General features: G+C 44.3%; 1 protein-coding gene across 1 annotated transcript in view; it reads left to right on the forward strand.

Annotated features, from left to right (window-relative positions):
- Positions 1-22,725, forward strand: part of LOC144774148 (extracellular calcium-sensing receptor-like) — a 129,614-nt gene that overhangs the window by 100,674 nt on the left and 6,215 nt on the right. The window contains exon 5 of the mRNA XM_078659167.1: positions 6,563-6,686. Coding sequence (XP_078515293.1) covers positions 6,563-6,686 — 124 coding nt within the window. The remainder of the gene's footprint in view (positions 1-6,562; positions 6,687-22,725) is intronic.

The raw sequence follows: 22,725 nt of genomic DNA on the forward strand, positions 1-22,725 counted from the left end.
CAGGAAGAATCATGTGTGAGAAAAATAGATAAATTGTGTTCACATTGCTGCTGATTTAAAACCACAGAGGAAGTTTTACAAGTACGTTTAACTGCGTGTTTACCAGTAGATTCCACTAAAAAACACGCATATACACTAAACCCAATATTGAAGGTTGATAGAATAACTCCATAGAATGTCATGTTTCCCCCACCTCCCAATACACACACGATTACCGATTACGATTACACGATGGCATTAGCTCCCCCTCCTATGCAACGCATGCAAGTTGCGTAGGACGAGACGTAAAAAGGACTCCTTGTAACAATTCTAACAGCCTATACTGGCCTATGGAGAACAGGTAGCCTTGCAATAGTGAAAAACGAAAATGGCTGTAATTCACTATTATGACTTGCCACACACATCAGGGCTTGTCCTACCTTATACTTACAATGCACCCTGCCCTTGGGCCTACGATAGGGGTGACTAATATGAAGACAAGGGACGGTTTAGGGACTGGCAAGTGGGTGCACTTGCCCAGCCAGCATGACAGTACCAGACTGCATGCAGGTTCTGCAATGGCAGACCTTAGACACATTTTACAAGGCTGCTTCTGGGGGTGGCACAACCAGTGCTGCAAGCCCATTAGCAAGATAACAACGAGGGTTTTGGCTTTAAGCACAGTAAGGCTGCGCCAAGAATAGAGTGAACAAGACTGGATGCCAGTACTGTGCAACAAATTAACCTATCTCACATAAATGAGCTATCAATCGCTCACCTAAAAGACCACTCTTTCAGTCGAGTCTTGTGAAAATATATCAATTTATTAAATTTTAAATTTTTATTTCAAAATTCATAACTTATTTTGCATTTTTGAATTTTTAATTTAGTTCTTGATGAACATTGTGCTCAGTGTACATTTAAGGAATATTAAACAGTGGAGGAGGGTAATTTTGATTCTTCTCTCTAGGAGAACAATATCACAAAGACATAACACAATGTGATGGACAACATAAATTGACACAAAACGTTAGACACACATGAATAACAATTGTGGGGAGGGGTTGGGAATAGGATTGGAGAGTCAGGGATGTAAGAAGATTTTTTGTGGGTTTTTATTTTAGCAAGAGAACTTGTCACTCAGTTCTTCGGAGCAAGGCTATTAGCTAGTCCTAATTCTGATTCCAGTTGAAACCAAATACATTCAATGAAGGTTCCATATTTCCGTAACCTTATCATAATCTAGACCATCAATATTTTATAAATTTACAGTCAAATTTTGAATTGGAAAAACGACGATTGGTCTAGGTACTCAAAAAATGCAATAATATAACACCACAAATAACAAAAATCGGTCTATTCAATAAGTTGGATAATATCAGAAAAACACTATTACTGTTATTATTTTCTCTGTGTACTTACTCACAAACTTCATAAACACACACCATACAAATCGTGAAAAAGAAGGAAAAAATCAAAAATACAAAAATCCTTAGAATAAGGACCAAGTATATGACCACACCACGTGGGCACAAACGTAATTCACAACGAAGAGACACAATTTCCTGTCTCCGAGAAAAACCTCGCGAGCCAGCGCCCGCTAATCTTGCAAGATAACAACGAGGGTTTTGGCTTTAAGCACAGTAAGGCTGCGCCAAGAATAGAGTGAACAAGACTGGATGCCAGTACTGTGCAACAAATTAACCTATCTCACATAAATGAGCTATCAATCGCTCACCTAAAAGACCACTCTTTCAGTCGAGTCTTGTGAAAATATATCAATTTATTAAATTTAAAATTTTTATTTCAAAATTCATAACTTATTTTGCATTTTTGAATTTTTAATTTAGTTCTTGATGAACATTGTACTCAGTGTACATTTAAGGAATATTAAACAGTGGAGGAGGGTAATTTAGATTCTTCTCTCTAGGAGAACAATATCACAAAGACATAACACAATGTGATGGACAACATAAATTGACACAAAACGTTAGACACACATGAATAACAATTGTGGGGAGGGGTTGGGAATAGGATTGGAGAGTCAGGGATGTAAGAAGATTTTTTGTGGGTTTTTATTTTAGCAAGAGAACTTGTCACTTAGTTCTTCGGAACAAGGCTATTAGCTAGTCCTAATTCTGATTCCAGTTGAAACCAAATACATTCAATGAAGGTTCCATATTTCCGTAACCTTATCATAATCTAGACCATCAATATTTTATAAATTTACAGTAAAATTTTGAATTGGAAAAACGACGATTGGTCTAGGTACTCAAAAAATGCAATAATATAACACCACAAATAACAAAAATCGGTCTATTCAATAAGTTGGATAATATCGGAAAAACACTATTACTGTTATTATTTTCAAGCCCATTAGCAGCATTTGGATTACACGCCCTGGGCACACTCAGTGCACTAGACTAGGGTCTGACAAGTAAACCAGATATCCAAGCAGGGAGCCACTAATCAATACATCAATTTACAGTGGGGAGAGCATATGCACTTTAGCACTGATCAGCAGTGGTAAAGTACCCAGAGTCATAAAATAGCCAACAACAGGTCAGAAAAAATATTGGAGGGAGGCAAAAAGTTCAGGGATGACCCTGCAAAAAGGGCCAAGCCCAACACCATCCTCGTCGCCAATGATAATAAGACAAAAGCTTCTTCAGGTAAGAATTATTCTTCATTCCCAAGAGTCTGGTCGCAAGTCATTAATATTTTCCCGACACCTTGAAGGAGGAGATAACCTGTTAGCAAATTGGTAAGGGGTCCCCAAAGAACCCCTTCCCCTATAAGAATGTAAAAAAAAAAAAAAATGTAATCGCAGGCGGGGTCCCAGAGACCACTGTTTACTCTAAAAAATTTAATTTCTTTTTTTCAAACACATCCCCTTTTACTTTAAGGAAATGGTCCATATTAAAAAAGTTTCCCTTATTTTAAAAAACAATCACAGACATGGTGGTCTGTTGACCCCAGCAAGCCACCATCCCCGTGATTGCTGTGATTTCTAGTGGGTCACAGACTGAAACCTACCTAATTAATATTCATGAGGTATGTCTATTTTAAAAATATTTCTTTAGTACAGTAAGAATTGGGATTTCCAAATTAGGATTCAGTAAGAGTTGCAATTTAGAAAAAGCAATTCCTAATGTCAGTACACCTGCCCCCATGCAGTTTTCGACCTGAGTGCTATTTTGGGAACCAACCTATGCGTTAATAGGTCGGTTCACAAATTGCCATTTCCAAGTGGGTCACAAATCAACCTACTTGCTACTTCATGAATATTAATGAGGTAGGGTGCAGTTGCTGCCCACTAGGAATCGCAGCCATCAGAGGAAGGGTGACCTGCTGGGGACAGTACACCACCATGTCTAGGATTGCTTTTAAATGAAGCATTTTGTTTAAACGTAATCAGTTTTCCTTAACCACATGAGCGCTAGCGAAATTCTGCCCCTGTGCTTGTTTTTTAAAAAACCCATTATTCATGACGAGCTGGGCTCGTCATGAGCGTGCGAGGAGGCTACCTCATGACGAGCCCAGCTCGTCATGAGCGTCGAAGGGGTTAAAGGAAAATGGGATCTGTTTCAAAGAAAGAAAACAAAAGATTTAACTTATATTTTTTATGTGTAGGCAGTGGTTTAGTTTGTTAACATTCTCACAGGAAATGGGTTCCTTAGGGACCCCTTTTTGTTTGTGAATACATTTCCACTGTTCTTCTGAAGTCGGTAAATATTAATATTTTGCAACTGGATTTCAGTTGCAAGACATTAATACATATCTTTCAAAATCAGTATTTTGAAGGGATACCCTAAACACGCCCCTTTCAAATACAGAATCAGAATTGGGCCCCAAACCCAAATTGCGATTCGGTAACTGGTTACCAAATCGCAATTTGGTGTTTTTTTTTACAAATGCCTGATGCTGTAAATCTGGCCATTTGCAACTGCAAAAATGCTTCATACATCTGTTCCAATTTTTCTAAATTACAGCATGTGATCATAATTTTGTTTGTTATTTTTGTTGTAGATAAATTTTACTTTCATTGATTAATGTAGCATGCCCAAACTGGAAGAGAGAGGATGCGCGGTAGCCGCGCATTCCTGGTCTTAGATGTGCCACTGTTTACTCCGTCAAATTCTGTAATGTTCTCTAAAGTTCTAGATCATGCAGTCTGTATTTTCACTGCTTCTCTTTCTGTGCTTCAAGAACCTGCAGTTTGTAGTCTGAGAAGCTTTCAGCTACTGTCCCCATGACTCATATCTCCTCTTCGGTCATTCCGATCAATATGGTCCGCCTGCAGGTTTCAGATTCTATATTTGCATTCATATTTTGACTTTGCTCCTGGAGTTTCTACACTTCTTTCCATTAACATGAATATTCTCTCTCAGCTCCTCCTGCAGTTCAGTGCTCTGTCTTACATTATTCTCACTTCACTCTGGGCCTGATTTAGAGTCCAGCAGATGGGTTACTCCTTCACAAATGTGACAGATATCTGGTGCATCATATTATAAGTGTCAATAGACATAAAGCACTTGTAATACGGTGGACACATTTGTGACGGAGTAACCTGTCCGCCAAACTCAAACTCAGGCCCTTTGTCTGCAGTTTCTATACGGTCTCTTTCCATTCGTATATTCACTCTGCTCCTCCAGCACGTTCCATGTTGTGCTCCTTGTGCAGGTTCCATGCTTCGACTTCTAATAATAGTTTATTTTTGCTCCACCTCCAAGATCCATGCAATTTCTTCATTATTAGTTTATTTTTTCGCCTCCTGCAGGTCCCGCGCTTGGTCCTCCATTAATGGTTAAGTTTTACTACTGCAGGTTCTGCACTCTGTCTTCCATTGTTAGTTTTTCTTTTCCCCCACTACAGGTTCAACACACTGTCTTCCATTAATAGTTTTTGTTTGCTTTTCCTGCAGGTTCCGTGCTCTGTCTTCCAATATTACTTTCTTTTTGCTCCTCCTACATGTTCGGTGCTCTGTCGTCCATTAATAGTTTATTTTTGCTCTACCTACATGTTCAGCACTCTGTCTTCTATTATTACTTTCTTTTTGCTCCTCCTACATGTTCCGTGCTCTGTCTTCCATTATTACTTTCTGTTTTGCTCCTCCTACATGTTCGGTGCTCTGTCGTCCGTTAATAGTTTCTTTTTGCTCCACCTACATGTTCAGCACTCTGTCTTCCATTATTACTTTCTTTTTGTTCCTCCTACATGTTCGTGCTCTGTCTTCCATTATTACTTTCTTTTTGTTCCTCCTACATGTTCGGTGCTCTGTCTTCCATTATTACTTTCTTTTTGCTCCTCCTACATGTTCGTGCTCTGTCTTCCATTATTACTTTCTTTTTGCTCCTCCTACATGTTCGTGCTCTGTCTTCCATTATTACTTTCTTTTTGCTCCTCCTACATGTTCTGTGCTCTGTCTTCCATTATTACTTTCTTTTTGCTCCTCCTACATGTTCCGTGCTCTGTCTTCCATTAATAGTTTCTTTTTGCTCCTCCTACATGTTCAGCACTCTGTCTTATATTATTACTTTCTTTTTGCTTCTCCTACATGTTCGTGCTCTGTCTTCCATTATTACTTTCTTTTTGCTCCTCCTACATGTTCGTGCTCTGTCTTCCATTATTACTTTCTTTTTGCTCCTCCTACATGTTCGGTGCTCTTTCTTCCATTATTACTTTCTTTTTGCTCCTCCTACATGTTCGGTGCTCTGTCTTCCATCATTACTTTCTTTTTGCTCCTCCTACATGTTCCGTGCTCTGTCTTCCATTATTACTTTCTTTTTGCTCCTCCTACATGTTCGGTGCTCTGTCGTCCATTAATAGTTTCTTGTTGCTCCTCCTACATGTTCGGTGCTCTGTCGTCCATTATTATTTTCTTTTTGCTCCTCCTACATGTTCGGTGCTCTGTCTTCCATTATTACTTTCTTTTTGCTCCTCCTACATGTTCCGTGCTCTGTCTTCCATTATTACTTTCTTTTTGCTCCTCTTACATGTTCTGTGCTCTGTCGTCCATTAATAGTTTCTTGATGCTCCTCATACATGTTCCGTGCTCTGTCGTCCATTAATAGTTTCTTTTTGCTCCTCCTACTTGTTCCGTGCTCTGTATCCATTAATAGTTTTTTTTGCTTTTCCTGCAGGTTCCGTTCTTTGTCTTCCTTTACTACTTTCTTTTTGCTCTTCCTACATGTTCGGTGCTCTGTCGTCCATTATTACTTTCTTTTTGCTCCTCCTACATGTTCGGTGCTCTGTCGTCCATTAATAGTTTCTTTTTGCTCTTCCTACATGTTCAGAACTCTGTCTTATATTATTACTTTCTTTTTGCTCCTCCTACATGTTCGGTGCTCTGTCTTCCATAATTACTTTCTTTTTGCTCCTCCTACTTGTTCTGTGCTCTGTCTTCCATTAATAGTTTTTTTTGCTTTTCCAGCAGTTTCCGTTCTCTGTCGTCCATTAATAGTTCCTTTTTGCTCCTCTTACATGTCCAGCACTCTGTCGTCCATTAATAGTATCTTTTTGCTCCTCCTACATGTTCCGTGCTCTGTCGTCCATTAATAGTTTATTTTTGCTCTTCCCACAGGTTCCATTCTCTGTCTGCAGTGAGAGTTGCCCTCCCGGGCACAGAAAAGCTGCCAGAGAGGGGGAGCCCGCGTGCTGCTTCGATTGTGTTCCCTGTTCACAAGGAGAGGTCAGCAATGGCACAGGTCAGTGTTGTGCTTTATAACTTCTTTACTTTCTAATAATCAGTTTCAGGTATTAAATGCATATCCCGAGAAATAGACGCTTACTCATTTGACCAGCCGGGTCGGAATTATCACAGGCAAAGTGAATGTAGAAGGAAAATCACATATGAAGTACAGCCCTGAAGAAGTCATGGGATACTTCTCATTGTGACGAAACACGTGTTGGCTGGTTGCTTACGGATGTCACATGAAATAAAAGACAAAGAACTGATCCACTTGGACTTTATTGATCCTTTTGCTCAAATGACTTTAAGAACTCTCATTAACAATTGTTAGACGTGTGCATAGGACCTTGGCTCACTGTTTTGTGGAGGATCCTTTCCTTTACATATTTAGGGGTTATAGGGTGTTTGCCCTACCTATTTGCACGGTATAAACTAGAAAACCCATGCCTTTGGGAGATAGAGAATGGAAATGGAGCGTGTACCATAAACCATGGCCCTGGATTTTCAGAGTAGCACAGAGTTTCACAGTACCAGTGAATGTGAAACATAGAGGGCGCTTGAAATCCTTCTCTTCTCCTTCTCTGCTTCGATCTTCATGAAGGTTAATTGAGGGAAACTTGTAACTCAGCAGGAGAGAACCCCTCAAAACCCCCACACAGGCAGCAGCCAAAGATCAGGTCTGGAGCTGGGTGAATGCAGACTTACTTCACAGAAAGACCTCTGAGTTTAGAAGTCAGGCGCCTACAGGCACATGGGACCAGGTAAATGACGGAAAAACAGGCTTCCAGGCTGAAATGATGATCCGCACAAAACCAGAGGTGCAGAGTCAGGGCCTGATTTAGAGCTCGGCGGGCGGGTTACTTGGTGAAAGAGGTGATAGATATCCCATCTGCTGAAATATAAATCCCATTATATCCTACGATACCCGAGATCTAACTCAAGCCCCTCGTCACCACACATCTGACAGGCACTGCCTTCTGCAAGTTCCTTTCACCAGGATTGGAAGTGGGTTTCCAGAAAAACACAGCCCCTCCTTCCACTTGTGCAGGATAACACGAACAAAAGCAGAATATCACTATAGTTTCCTATAGAAACTAAGGGGCATCTTTACAAGCCCCAAGCGCCACCACAGTGACATTGTGTTTTTTTCTGCCATTGCGAACAAGGTGTCCCTTCTTGCACATAAACAATCATTAAAAAATTGTGTTTTGCAACTTCTATGTGTGCTGCATTAAGCAGCACACATAGAAGTTTCAAACTGTCATTTCAGATTGTTTATGTGTATGAAGGGACACGTCCTGTACATAAACAATCTTCCCCTGCAGCATAGACACCCTTGCACTATGGTGCACGGATGTCTGCACTGACACTAGGCGGCTCAATTGGCATCAGTGCAGGGCAAACCCAGGGTGATTTGTAAATATGGTGCAGCCCTGGGTTTCAGAAGTGGCAGAGCGCAGGGTTAAGTCAAGGTTGCAAACGCCACGATCTGTCACTTCCATTGTCAATATGCACCTAAATCTCTGAAGATAAAATGGTGAAACAGCCTAATCAAGGTTTTTCCTGAGGAGAAGTCACCTCCACAGGTCTGTAAACCAAAAAAGCGTCACAAAGAAAACTGAGCACTAGATCCAGCAGAGATAGGGGTGGAGGCACCAGGCTGTCCCCTAACACAACATCCCATCCTCGTCGCCAAATAACTGTAGTAAAGTGTCCACTCTAGGACATCTGAAGAAGATTTATTTCTATCAAATAGATGCCTCAAAACAGTTCCTTGGTTGAATTGTTAATCTGCACCATTTTTTAAGTCACCTTCGTCCTAAGGATTCTAAACTGTCTACAAACTGGGGGTTGACCTAATAAGGAAAGGTAAAAGGGGGGAATGGCATGCTAAGATATAACAATAAAATTACAACATTCAGTTCAGTAATTACAATCTGCCAATCATTCCAAAAGTAAGATTGGCTAGACAGGGATGGTGGTTGTTTGCTTTTCTAGGTCTGAAATTATGGAATTTCCTCCCACTAAATCTTTGCTTATGCAACTCCTATGAAAAGTTTAGGAAGATGAGATAGGCCTGGCTCTTCTAGCCTCTGATTCATTCAGTTCTTTTATCTGCTAGCACTAGGAAACCCTATTGGGGCACCCATGCGCTTCATAAATCTGACTAGAATAGAATAGAACACAGTTGAGATAGTGCAAGCTATGTAGGATTCTGTTTCTGGTACTAAACCTGCAGCGAGCAGTTCATTGTCATTGCCTAAGGGATCTCCGTCACCCTTGCATGCACTTTGGCTCATTTGCCATTGATTTCCACTTCAACTCAGGCAAACATTTCCTCCTGACTTGCCAGCAAGCCTGTCCCATTGCCACCAGAGAGACTCACCTCAGATTTAAGACACTTCATTTCAACCATGGTCCTTCAAGCACCTGTATCTCTCGAGGCAGAACCTTTCCTCCCATTGATACTAGCTTCTTACACAAACACTATGGTGTTTGGATGGATGTGCTTAAGGGCCTCTGGCCCTTTACCCAAATGTCATGGCTACTAGGTTGAGTGCACGAGAAGCGTGGCTCAGTGGTTAGAGGCGGCAGACCCGGATGCTGAGATCGGCCGTGGACCAGGGTTTGATTCCCCGCCTCGGCGGGTCTCGGGCTAAAAAATTCCACGTACTCGACAATTCTCGCTCCGGTGCCTACTCGACTCACGGGGTCACACTCTGCGACTCTGGGCAATAGCTTGCTTAATCTCTACTACGGCCCCTCGCGGCGGGATGCCTGGCGTTCACCTTGTGGATACCCTGCCGGGGTATCTCACAGGGGAATACCAGGACGGGTTCCCTAAGCAAGCGCCTTGATACCTTCGGGTGATACGTGCGCTATATAAGTCGCAATACATTTACATACATTTACATTTACACGAGGGCCCACTCTGGTCTTTTCAGCACAGTCAATACATTTGAATTATGCGTACAGCTGGTACAGGGTCTTTCACCTGACAATTATTCTTGTAATGCCTCTCCTTGTGACATCTACAACAATTTAGCACGTTGGGTTCGAAAGCAGCTTCCTGTTCTTCATTCTACTTGCTTTCCTCAATTGGAAACACATTCCCAGGGACTGCATAAGCCAGGCATGGCCTTACCTCTGAGTGCATGGCTGCCTGAGTCAGTCTTAACGGTGCAGCTGCATAAGCAAATGGACCCAAAGAGCATCTCCTAGTGACTGACATAACCATGACCATGCAGTCCAAGTCATGCTGATGTTACTGCACAGCAGGTGCACGCCCCAGCAGGGCCAAAACAACTAGTTGCAGCCCTCTTGGGGCCAAAGTTGTCCCATGGCAGTAGCAGCCATTGCCTCATGGAGACCATTGACAGCAGAGGTCTCTCTTAGGTCACCTGCTTCCACGTGATTGCGCACTGCCCCGCTGTCACGTGTCCTGGTTAGACCTAGAGAACAATGCTGCCATTTATGCACGCATACGATTTTCCTAAGTTGCCTTCTCTTTCACATACCGGCTTTTGGCACACATTTGCATCTGTGACAGTGTGGATTGGTTTCCAAGAAACTATAATTGCTTACAGAATCTACTTCCCAAGAACCCTATCACGATAGCTTGAACTTCACGTACAAGGTCTATACATACATTGGTCAAATGTGATTGTTTTCATCCATGCGGCCACACGGCTATCTATAGCACATAAACGATGGCGGCCTGACTAGAAACTCGGCCCAGGACAAGGATGCTTTCTGTTATAAATAAACAAACATTTCTGGGTTTAGGCAGAGGAGCGCCTGCTGATATTGCTAGGTCACCACACGTTGACCACACTCAGCCCAGCTGCTTGCTGATCCCCTGGCAAAGGATGTCGGATTTGTGACCATGACAGTGTCCTACATTCTTTCCCTGCAGGTAGCGGGAGTCGGATCTTAGGAAGGGGATGTTTGGCAGAACACACACGTCCTAGACTCTTAGGTGTGGAGACGTATAGTGGGAGTACGCCAGATTTCTATATTGTCTTGTATGCTTGCTTATATACATTGTTTTACACAATGGTAGAACGGTTTATTATGGCTATTGATCCTTGCAGCACTTATATTTTATACAAGAATCGTATTGATTCAATAAATATTGAAAACGCCCACTCTGTATTCCGTGTATATTTCTCTGAGAGAAAGAGAGCACGAGTGATTGAGCAAACGGGCTCTAGATCTGTTACCACAATTCCTGGGGGATGAAGGTTGTCATGTTTAGTGGTTGCCAGAACCATTTGCTACCTGCCTAGGTTCAGGGTGCTTATGTTGGCACTGTGAGGGAGCTGGCCTATAGGACAACATATCCCGAGGGGTTGCTTGGAATCAGTCTGGCACCATCCCAGCGTTTGTGCTGTCCACAAAAGCGCAGCTCCTACCGTAGAGCGGAAACTAGACGACACTGCAACATGACACATTTCTCCTCCTGCAGGCCCAGGTGGAACTCAGCAGGCAGGCAGGGTTCTGGTCCCTTGAGGAGGCCCCTTAGCTCCTGCAGCAGGAAGTGCAGACTTCACGTCATGTTTCCTCACCTTTGGAAGACTGTCTGTCAGGCAGACACTAGACGAGGGCATGCAACAACCCTTGAAGAACTCTACAGAGCACTATCTTCTCTGGTCTTGTAGGTGGGTGGTTTGGGTTCTAGAGAAGGTATTTGGATCCCCTTCCGTCTCTTCTTCTCCCTTGTACCCTTGGGAATTGCACTGGCCCTTATTCTCTGTTTTGGAACCAGTCTGTGGCGAGTTCCTGTCTCCGTTTGACTTAGGTTGTTCTCTCTTCAAGTGTTCTTTCCAGCTGTGCTTCACAAACAGCATTTGTGTACTCTGCTGCTTCTCACAGCTGCACAAATGGAACTTTCTCCAAAGTGGAGCACCCCAAACACAAACAAATGAAGTGTTAGGTTTCTGCACACGGATGCATGTAGCATCCCTGAAGTAGCGGTCAGAGACAAACAAAAGAAAAGGCCCGACCTAAAAACACCCTCACCTTGCACAACAGAAGCTGCATGCCACCCCTCTCCCCTGCCATCAGCAATTGATGGAGCTCAAGAAGAAATAACCAGCAGCACCCTCACCAGCAAAAGTCCTCATGGAATTTCAAACTTTGCACCGCCTCCATCGTCCACACTTAAGTATTTGGATCTTCTACCTCCTGCCACAGGAATGCAGGCACTACTTATCTCCAGCGCCTTGAGACCCTCATGGGTGATTTGCTGTGCTTTATGAATGTTTGAATGATTGATTGACTTCAGCTGTCTGAGTGAACAGTCTGCAGCCTCCATCTTGTGCTGTCAAACCGGGGGCATTCAAAATGGATCCTACTGGCTTCAGTGTTCAGGGTCACTCACACATCTAGCCACAAACCTGTAGACGTGCTACAAGCACTACACAGGTGCACGGCAGTGCAAGGTTCTTGGCATGCACATAACAGCACAATGTATGCACAAGAGAGTCTCCAGGCCGCACAACAAGCACAGATTAAAAAGTCTGGTCACGCTATTATTCAACAACCGGGTTTGCTGCCACCTTCCCTTAATGCCAGAACACAAACAGTAGTGCTCTCTGTACTATGGTGGCATGCTTGGTACACACCTCAAGGTCAAATTACAGGTCCTGGATCTGACAATATCAAGGAGGCAATCCGATAAAGGTCAGATAAAGTCCCTGCTCTATCACCTCCTCTTAAAGTAATCTCTCTGCTCTGTCGACACCTCTGGAGATAAACTCTACTACTATAAAAAGCACATTATCTACATATATGTGGGTGTATGTGTATATATACATGAACACGGTGGAAGTCCTGTGTTACTTTCTACTGTGAATAAATAATACTTCATCGTCCCATGGTGCCGGTGCCTGCTTTCAGAAAAGAGAAGGAGGGCAGGAATGCCATTGATATATCTTTATATACATACATTTATAAATATAAAGCACAACAATACCCTTTCAGGCATAGAGTGATGCATAAATTATGCAAAAAAGAAGCAGAGAACTCTGAGTATTTCTCAAGTTTAGGTTTAAATCAGCTCCTGCATAGAGCACTCTCAACACCAGTGACACTCTAGATCTGCTCACCTCAAATGTCTGCTTTTCTATCAAAGTCTTTAAGCATAGTGCTGTCCATGCTGAGCTATAAAATGAAAAAAAACAAATACCACTCCAGGCACAGTATTACAGCTTTGAATTAGTAAAATACCAACCACGCCAACCTGAAAAGAGTAAAAGCAACCCCTGACAGTGTTTCACTCTACTTAGAGCTCTTCAGAGAGGTATAGTGTCGTCCAGACACAAGGGAGAACCCAGTATAAGTAAAAACAATAGCCTTTCAGGCACAGAGTGGCACATAAATTATGCAAAAAAGAAGCAGAGAACTCTGGGTAGTTCTCAAGTTTAGGTGGAAAGCAGCTGCTGTATTGAGCACTCTCAACACCAGCGACACTCTAGATCTGCTCACCACAAATATATATATATATATTTACGGAATCAAACAAAGGTTACAGAGACATTAGAGTTGGACTCAGATTTCACTTGTAACCGCAACCCCTCTCGGTGCACCACACACCAAACTGGAAAGGGCTGAGGCCCTTTATTTCTTTGTATGTTTTAACCTTTCTCATTATAATTTATCTTCATTTGCTTTACCAGTAGGAAACGCCAGTGAGGGGTGCCTGCTCTCGATCCCAGGGGTTGCTGGATCACAGTTTGATTTTAATTTGACCCACTTTCTTGATCGGATTTTGGCATTGCAGAGAGCAGCAAGCAGCACCCCTTAATACACCCCCATCCATTTCTACAGCAGAGAAGCGTGTATGGGCAGTGGGTGCACTGCCAGCGTGCCAGAGGCAAGCCCGTCTGCACCAATCCACTCCCAGGTCCTGAACCAACTCAGATACACACCAGTGAAGCACCTCTAGCTCTACGCCATAACTGTAGGTGCCAATCTCCAATTAGTGTAGAGATCTCCAACGTATATCTGACTGGCCTGGTTACTGGTCCTCACTGTAATCTCTCCTTAGGTCCACTTGCTCCTATTTCTGTTCCACAAAAAGACCCATGAATCTCTATTTATTCTCTCCCCTCAGGCCGTCATCTTCAATGTGCATTGTTCAACACTAGATTGCTGATCAAGCACAACACAGAAATGTACTCAGTCATTGAAACTCATAAACCCTTTCTGGTATTCATCACGGAAAGCAGGGCCAACTCTACATCTGTCCCTGATCCCACTGGAAGGATTTTCACAGGTCACTCAATCTATCGCCGAGAAAGATCTATGAATAAGGGAGGGTGGCCTGGCTATTATTTACCTAAGTTCTCTATCCATCTCCTATTGCTGTTTCTCTGCCAATCAATCAATCATAGTACTTGTAGAGCGCGCTACTTACTCGCGAGGGGTCTCAAGGCGCTGAGGAGGGGACAGAGTGTGCTGCTACTGCTCGAAGAGCCAGGTCTTGAGGAATCTTCTGAAGGCGAGTAGGTCTTGGGTCTGCCGTATGTGGGTAGGGAGGCTGTTCCAGGTCTTGGTGGCGAGGTAGGAGAAGGATCTGCCACCGGAGGTCGTTCGTTGGATGCAGGGGACAGCGGCGAGGGCGTGGCTGGTGGAGCGGAGCTGGCGGGTGGGGGTGTAGAAGCTGAGTCTGCTGTTCAGGTTGGCTGGTCCGGCGTTGTGGAGTGCTTTGTGTGCGTGGATGAGGAGCTTGAAGGTGATCCTCTTGTTGATGGGGAGCCAGTGTAGGTCTCTCAGGTGAGGGGTGATGTGGCTGCGGCGGGGGACGTTGACTATCCTGATTGATTGATTGAGTGGTTGAGTGAGTGTGAGCTGACGTGTGAGTAGTTGTATAGGTTTGTAAGACAGGTGTATGGGTGGTTTTATGGGTGTGAGACTGGGTGTGTGCATGTCTGTGTAGGTGAGTGAAAGGTTGTCTAATTTCCTGTATGGATGAGTGAATGGGTAAGTCAGTGGCTGCATTGGTGAGTGAGTGTGTTAGTGCCTGTACGGATGAGTGTCTGCATATGTGAGTGGATCTAAAGGTTTGAGTGTGTGTGTGAGTGGCTGTATGGATGAGTGAGTGGCTGTATGGGTTAGTGGGTAGGTGCTTGAGTGTCTCTATGGATTAATGGGGGGGGTCTGAACTGTTGTATGGATGTATGGGTGGGTATATGAGGGGTTGTGTGGGCCTGTGAGTGGAAGCATGAGTGTTTCAGTGGATGATGTCATCAGAGATGTCATTTGAGATGACATCAGTGATGTAATATGGAGTTCATAATCAGTACATTACAGGTGTAAGTTATAGTTAGCTTAGCTAACTATAACAGTTGATTTTCACTGGTTTTGTATGAGTGGAATCTGAGCCTAACTATAAAGTACCTGTAACCTTTGTTCTTTTCAGTGAATTTGTAAGGTTTTTTTTAATGTTAATTCCTAACCATAACGCCCCTGTAACCTTTGTTATTTTGTGTGAATTTTTAAGGTTATTTATATTTGATTTGCTAACTGTAATCTGTAACCTTTGAGAGTGTGAGTGGCTGGATTGGTCAATGAGTGGATGTGTGACTGGCTGTATGGGTCTGTGAGGAGGTTTGTGAGTGTCTGAGTAGGTTTGTGAGTGCATGAGTGTCTCAATTAGGTCTGTGAGTGGGTATGAGAGTGTCTGAGTAGGTTTGTGAGTGCATGAGCGTCTGACTGACTGTGAGTTGGTGCATGCGTCTCTGAGTAGGTCTTTGAGTGGGTATGTGAGTATCTGAGTGGGTCTCTGAGTATCTGAGTGGGTATGTGAGTATCTGAGTGGGTCTGTGAGTATCTGAGTGGTCTGTGAGTCGGTGAATGAGTTTCTGAGTAGGTCTGTGATTGGGGTGAGAGTATGAGTGGATCTGTGAGTAGGAGTAGGTATATGAGTGTCTGAGTGGGTCTCTGAGTATCTGAGTGGGTCTGTGAGTCAGTGAATGAGTTTCTGAGTAGGTCTGTGATTGGGGTGAGAGTATGAGTGGATCTGTGAGTAGGAGTAGGTATATGAGTGTCTGAGTGGGTCTCTGAGTATCTGAGTGGGTCTGTGAGTCAGTGAATGAGTTTCTGAGTAGGTCTGTGATTGGGGTGAGAGTATGAGTGGATCTGTGAGTAGGAGTAGGTGTATGAGTGTCTGAGTGGGCCGCTGAGTGGGTGCACATGTCTGAATGGGTCTGTAAGTGGCTGCATGAGTATCTAAGCTGTTCTGTGAATGGATGCATGAGTGTCTGTGTAGGTTTGTGAGTGGGTATGAGAATGTCTGAGTGCATCTATGAGTGGCTGCATGAGTGTCTGAGTGGGTCTATGAGTGCAAATGAGTGTCTGAGTAAGTCTGTGAGTGGGTGTGTGAGTGAGTCTGTGATTGGGTGTGTGAGTGTCTGAGTGGGACGGTATCAGTATCTGATCTGAGTGGGTGTGTCAGTTGGTGTATATGTGGGTGTCTGAGTGCATCTATGAGTGGCTGCATGAGTGTCTGAGTGCATCTATGAGTGGCTGCATGAGTGTCTGAGTGGGTCTACGAGTGCATATGAGTGTCTGAGTAAGTCTGTGAGTGGGTGTGTGAGTGAGTCTGTGATTGGGTGTGTGAGTGTCTGAGTGGGACGGTATCAGTATCTGATCTGAGTGGGTGTGTCAGTTGGTGTATATGTGGGTGTCTGAGTGCACCTATGAGTGGCTGCATGAGTGTCTGAGTGGGTCTATGAGTGCAAATGAGTGTCTGAGTAAGTCTGTGAGTGGGTGTGTGAGTGAGTCTGTGATTGGGTGTGTGAGTGTCTGAGTGGGACGGTATCAGTATCTGATCTGAGTGGGTGTGTCAGTTGGTGTATATGTGGGTGTCTGAGTGCACCTATGAGTGGCTGCATGAGTGTCTGAGTGGGTCTATGAGTGCAAATGAGTGTCTGAGTAAGTCTGTGAGTGGGTGTGTGAGTGAGTCTGTGATTGGGTGTGTGAGTGTCTGAGTGGGACGGTATCAGTATCTGATCTGAGTGGGTGTGTCAGTTGGTGTATATGTGGGTGTCTGAGTGCACCTATGAGTGGCTGCATGAGTGTCTGAGTGGGTCTATGAGTGCAAATGAGTGTCTGAGTAAGTCTGTGAGTGGGTGTGTGAGTGAGTCTGTGATTGGGTGTGTGAGTGTCTGAGTGGGACGGTATCAGTATCTGCTCTGAGTGGGTGTGTCAGTAGGTGTATATGTGGGTGTCTGAGTGCACCTATGAGTGGCTGCATGAGTGTCTGAGTGGGTCTATGAGTACAAATGAGTGTCTGAGTAAGTCTGTGAGTGGGTGTGTGAGTGAGTCTGTGATTGGGTGTGTGAGTGTCTGAGTGGGACGGTATCAGTATCTGCTCTGAGTGGGTGTGTCAGTAGGTGTATATGTGGGTGTCTGAGTGCACCTATGAGTGGCTGCATGAGTGTCTGAGTGGGTCTATGAGTGCAAATGAGTGTCTGAGTAAGTCTGTGAGTGGGTGTGTGAGTGAGTCTGTGATTGGGTGTGTGAGTGTCTGAGTGGGACGGTATCAGTATCTGATCTGAGTGGGTGTGTCAGTTGGTGTATATGTGGGTGTCTGAGTGCACCTATGAGTGGCTGCATGAGTGTCTGAGTGGGTCTATGAGTGCAAATGAGTGTCTGAGTAAGTCTGTGAGTGGGTGTGTGAGTGAGTCTGTGATTGGGTGTGTGAGTGTCTGAGTGGGACGGTATCAGTATCTGCTCTGAGTGGGTGTGTCAGTAGGTGTATATGTGGGTGTCTGAGTGCACCTATGAGTGGCTGCATGAGTGTCTGAGTGGGTCTATGAGTGCAAATGAGTGTCTGAGTAAGTCTGTGAGTGGGTGTGTGAGTGAGTCTGTGATTGGGTGTGTGAGTGTCTGAGTGGGACGGTATCAGTATCTGATCTGAGTGGGTGTGTCAGTTGGTGTATATGTGGGTGTCTGAGTGCATCTATGAGTGGCTGCATGAGTGTCTGAGTGCATCTATGAGTGGCTGCATGAGTGTCTGAGTGGGTCTACGATTGCATATGAGTGTCTGAGTAAGTCTGTGAGTGGGTGTGTGAGTGAGTCTGTGATTGGGTGTGTGAGTGTCTGAGTGGGACTGTATCAGTATCGGATCTGAGTGGGTGTGTCAGTTGGTGTATAAGTGGGTGTCAGAGTACCTCTATGGGTGTGCCAGTAGCTGTGTGAGTGACTGGGCCCAAAATAGAACCACACCTGCCCCTTTATCCAAGAAGAGTTGCACAAAATATCTATCCAAGTTGAGTACTTTGTACTGGTTATTTACTAAGTTCAACCTCCTTGAGTAACTGTCCAGCATGTTTTCCACACTACAGTTACATAAAGGGGGAAAAAGAAAATGTCACCTGTGACCTCGTGTCTGTTTTTGCAACGGAGTGTCCCCCGTGCATCTTTATTCAGAAATATGGGGTAATGTGAATCCTCCTATAAAGAAGACAATGAGACTTCAAAGAAGTAAATCGTCACCAAAAGGGGTTTTCTTCTTAACTATATGAAATAAGTGATATTCTGATTGGTGGAGATGTTCTCAGATTCCTCAGCATCAAGAACGCCTCACCCAATTCTGCGGCAAACCTGCTGCGGAGCCATTTGTTAAGCTGTCCATCATCCTGGCAAAAGGCAGGAAGACCTTTGCATACTACTAAGGCGGACAGGCCAAATGATGAAGCTTTCAAGTGATTTGCACATTTGCATATGCATCGCAATTTAAAGGGAGAACCATGGACTCTGCTCTCAAAGACGTCAAAGGACCCACTCATCACACTCACTACAGATCGTGCTCCAATAGATCAATGATGCATTCACGTCCACAAAGCATTTCAGATCCTTATTGAATATGGAATTGCGTTAGGATCATTTGTCGTTAGCAGAGGTGGAGCTTCAACTAGGACAACTGCTACGTTTAAATTTATAAGTGCTTCCCGTTGAGGTTTGAAGGAGCATCAGAGCCAGGAAGGCCCCAAAGACCCTATTCCCACAGAACCAACCAAGACTTAATGGGGAAGAGAGGCCATGGGCCCCCCCCCACCCCCCGGCCGCTTTCAGCCCCGGAAACCCAACTGCTGCTGCCCAGCAATGTCTACCTTGATGCCATGTCCCACCCAGTGTGTGTAGTGACAGGATGCACACTTTTTCTTTAAGTTTATAAGGACTTTCTCAATGTTTGCTGTCTCTGCCTGCATCCTGGTTAAAGTGCAGTGCCCAAAAAGCACTCTTGAACCAAACATCGTTGTTTTGGGGCGACATCTCACCCCAGCCAAACGCACTGCAATATTGTGCCATCCTAGGCGACATCTTTATAAATGTACTCCTTTCTGTTTCAATTTTTATCATCTCTTATTTTGCTCATTATTCTCATTCTTGACATTGCTTAAACTCCACACGCGGAGTGAAAATGCTATTTCCCAAGTTTCTTGTGTTCTCACTGCATCCATCCCGACCTCTGAGAAAGACCACGACTAAAGAATATTTCATTCACGGCAGCGTTTATTTTCTAAAAACCCAATGCATTTCGTGCATGAAGGCACTTCTTTTTTTTTTTAAACAGATTTTATTGCAGACTTATGAAATACAGGTTTCAAACAGTTATTCAATGTCTCCCTGTCATCAACTTCCCAAAACCACTGCAACCCGTTTAACACAGCCTGTAAGCCCACAACCCAGAGGTCGGGCGGCGTTGTGCATCGTTTCTCAAACACAGTGATTCAATGATGGTTGCAGCCGTTTCACAAAGGAATTCTCTGTCCGCTTTTATTTTTCTCCCCTCCCCGCAGCCATATAACTGATAATGAAAGCACTTCTTCAGGGGTCACTACAATCAATAGAGAACAACCAACAATTAATACAGTGACATTTGGAACACACATATTTTGCTTTATGCTCAAATCTTTCAATATTTTATACCCAAATAGTCTTTTGCTGTTGTTAAAAATTCACCCATACCCCTCCCTTCTTCCCAACCAGCAACAGCTTACTTCTTGCGCTCAAAACATGCCGATATCACAACCCTCCCACCTGATCCAATCCCTCTCATCCCTTTGTTTTGGTCCTGGCAATGTCAAGAATGAGAGGGAGGTGGTAGCCCTCGGAGCTCAATAAGCCCAATAAATGGAGTCTGCATGGCCGACTCCCAAACTAAAATAAAGGCCCAGGGGATGGTGGTCCCTGGGGCTAAAATGAGCCACAGGAGGGGGGCCCCTTGAGCCCCCTCGTTTATTTTGTTCAATGTTTGTGCATGCCCCCGGGACTGGCCCACGTGGGGGCTTTTTGAAAACAAGCACAGAAGACTGCACTTTTTTTTCAAATGTTTTTTTGCCCCAGGGCCACATGAAGAGAACTAAGCGATCAGGGTATTCCTATCCTGCCCCCTTTTCTTTTTTCTAACTTTATTGGGGACTGAAGTGCTGGCAGCCAATCAGATTTCCGCATGGGGATAGAGGTCCCTGGATATACAAATCTGTTTTTATTTTAATATCTTGGAAACCAATGAACAGATTTCCACCAATTCACAAACATTTTGCTTTCTGGAACATTTCTGCCAAATTTGGTGTAATTTCGTTCAGCAGTTTGGGCTGTAGTCGTGTCTAAAATCCCTAAGGAAAATTGCATGGGGCATTCCAGTTTTGGAACCCCACATTTTCTTGGCCCTAGTTTGACGAATCACCCCGAAACTTTCAACAAAGCTGCTAAAGCAACTGTTGTACTAATTTTGAAATGTGTACAGTGGTTGAGAAAGGGGGCAGGCCATCTGATGAGATATTAGCAGTCCAACTCTGGGGGACATACTGGTGGCAACAATGGGGGTTCTTGGCTCCCAGGGACCCTCATTTGCCTAGGGGACTTCATCTCCCAACCAATATTGTGCAAGGAGCTGAATTTGCAAAATGGTTGAGAAAGGGACAGGGCCTCTGATGAGATCCCAGCAATCCTGTTGTGGGGGACTTACTGGTGGAAACAATGGGGTTTTTGTCCCACATGGACCCTAAGCAGCCAAGGAAACTTCATCCCCCAACCAGTAGGGTGCCAAGAGGCACATTTGCAAACTGGTCCAGAAAGGGCAGTGCGCCAGGAGCGGTGTTTGCAGAGTGGTTGAGAAAAGGGGAGGGGCCTCCAACAAGGTCTCAGAAATCCCACTGTGGGGGACTTACTGCTGGCAATAATAGGAGTTATTTGCCCCCCCAAGGACCCTCAGCAGTCGAGGGGACTTCATCCCCAACCAATAGTGCGCCTGGAGGCATGTTTGCAAAGTGGTTGAGAAAGAAGGAGGGGCCTCCAACGAGTTGTCAGCAACCCCACTGTGGGGGACTTACTGGTGGTAACAGGAGGGGTTCTTGGCCTCTACCTACTCTCAGCAACCAAGTGAACTTAATTAGGGGTGACGGCGCAATACTCTTTCTGCTCATGGAGCTCTGGGAAATTTGGCAGAGTTTTTCGGTAAATTTGCGTAATTCCACAGAGTGAAACTCTGCGACCTCCGCCCAGGCCTATCAGAAAGAGGAAAAATAACGGTCAGAAAAAAGCTGAAAGAGCCAAAATGAACTTTATAAGTGAGCAGAAAAAGTCAGAAAATGAGCAGTAGCAACTCAAGCACTCACGCACCCACTCACACCCACTCAGACACGCATGCGCCTACTCACACCCACTCAGACACTCACGCGGCCACTCACACCCACTCAGACACTCATGCACCCACTCACACCCACTCAGACACTCACGCGGCCACTCACACCCACTCAGACACTCATGCGCCTACTCACACCCACTCAGACACTCATGCACCCACTCACACCCACTCAGACACTCATGCGCCTACTCACAGACCAACTCAGACACTCACGCGCCCACTCACACCCACTCAGACACTCACGCGCCCACTCACACCAATTGCGACACTCACAGACCCTCTGAGACACTCATGAACTCACTCACTCTCAAACGTTAAAGGTTACAGTTAGGAAATAACATTAAAAAACAGAAATTCACACAAACAAGCAAAGGTTACAGGGACTTTATAGTTAGGAAATAGATCTTTCTTGTAAACCTTAGAAATTCACGGAAAGGAGATTACAGTGATGTTATAGTTAGGTTTAGATGTACTCGTACAAAACAAAAGAAATTTAGCAATTATGGTTGCCTGAGCTAACTATAACGTATGCCCCTGTGATGCACTGCTTATGACCTCATATTACATCAACCATGACATGGTCAGTGAGATCACTGATGACATCACTGATGGCATCATTCACAAACCACTCATACACCCACTGACACCCCCATGCAACATCTCATACACCCACTCACACGCCCATGCAACATCTCATACACCCACTCACATAACCCCTCAAATACCCATTCACAAACCCATACACCTATTTGCTCACTCATACAGGCATTCACACAACCCGTTACTCACCCATACAAATACTCACACACCCACTCACTTACTCATAAAGATACTAACACATGTACTCAGTCACATATACATCACTGAGATAACCACGTAGTCTCCCATAGAGACTCTCTCAGACTCACTTATTTACCCATACAGCCACTCACATACTCACTCATTCTCCCATACACCCACTTACACATCCTTTCATGCACCAATACAGCCACTCATGTACCCTCACATTCACCCATACAGGTACTGATGTACCGGCTCACTCACCCATACTGCCACTCATGCACTATCTCATTCACCACTTACAGCTACTTGCTCACCCATACAGCAACCCACTCAGCCACTTACTTACTCATACAGCCACTCACACAGCTACTTGCTCACCCATACAAAAACCCACACAACGATTCACTCGTTTAGACAGTCTCTTGCATAACCACTCAGGCCACCATTCACCATTACACACCCATTCACACAGAGATACACAGTTACACAGACACTCACTTAATCTAGGTTTTAAAATTGAATCACTCGTTAGTAGTATAGACACTCACATAGTCGAGGTTTCAAACTAAGTAGAATCGCTCATTAGTAGTATACAAACTAAACAAATTCA

Source organism: Lissotriton helveticus, chromosome 8 (assembly GCF_964261635.1).
Source record: "Lissotriton helveticus chromosome 8, aLisHel1.1, whole genome shotgun sequence".
Lineage (NCBI taxonomy): Eukaryota > Metazoa > Chordata > Amphibia > Caudata > Salamandridae > Lissotriton > Lissotriton helveticus.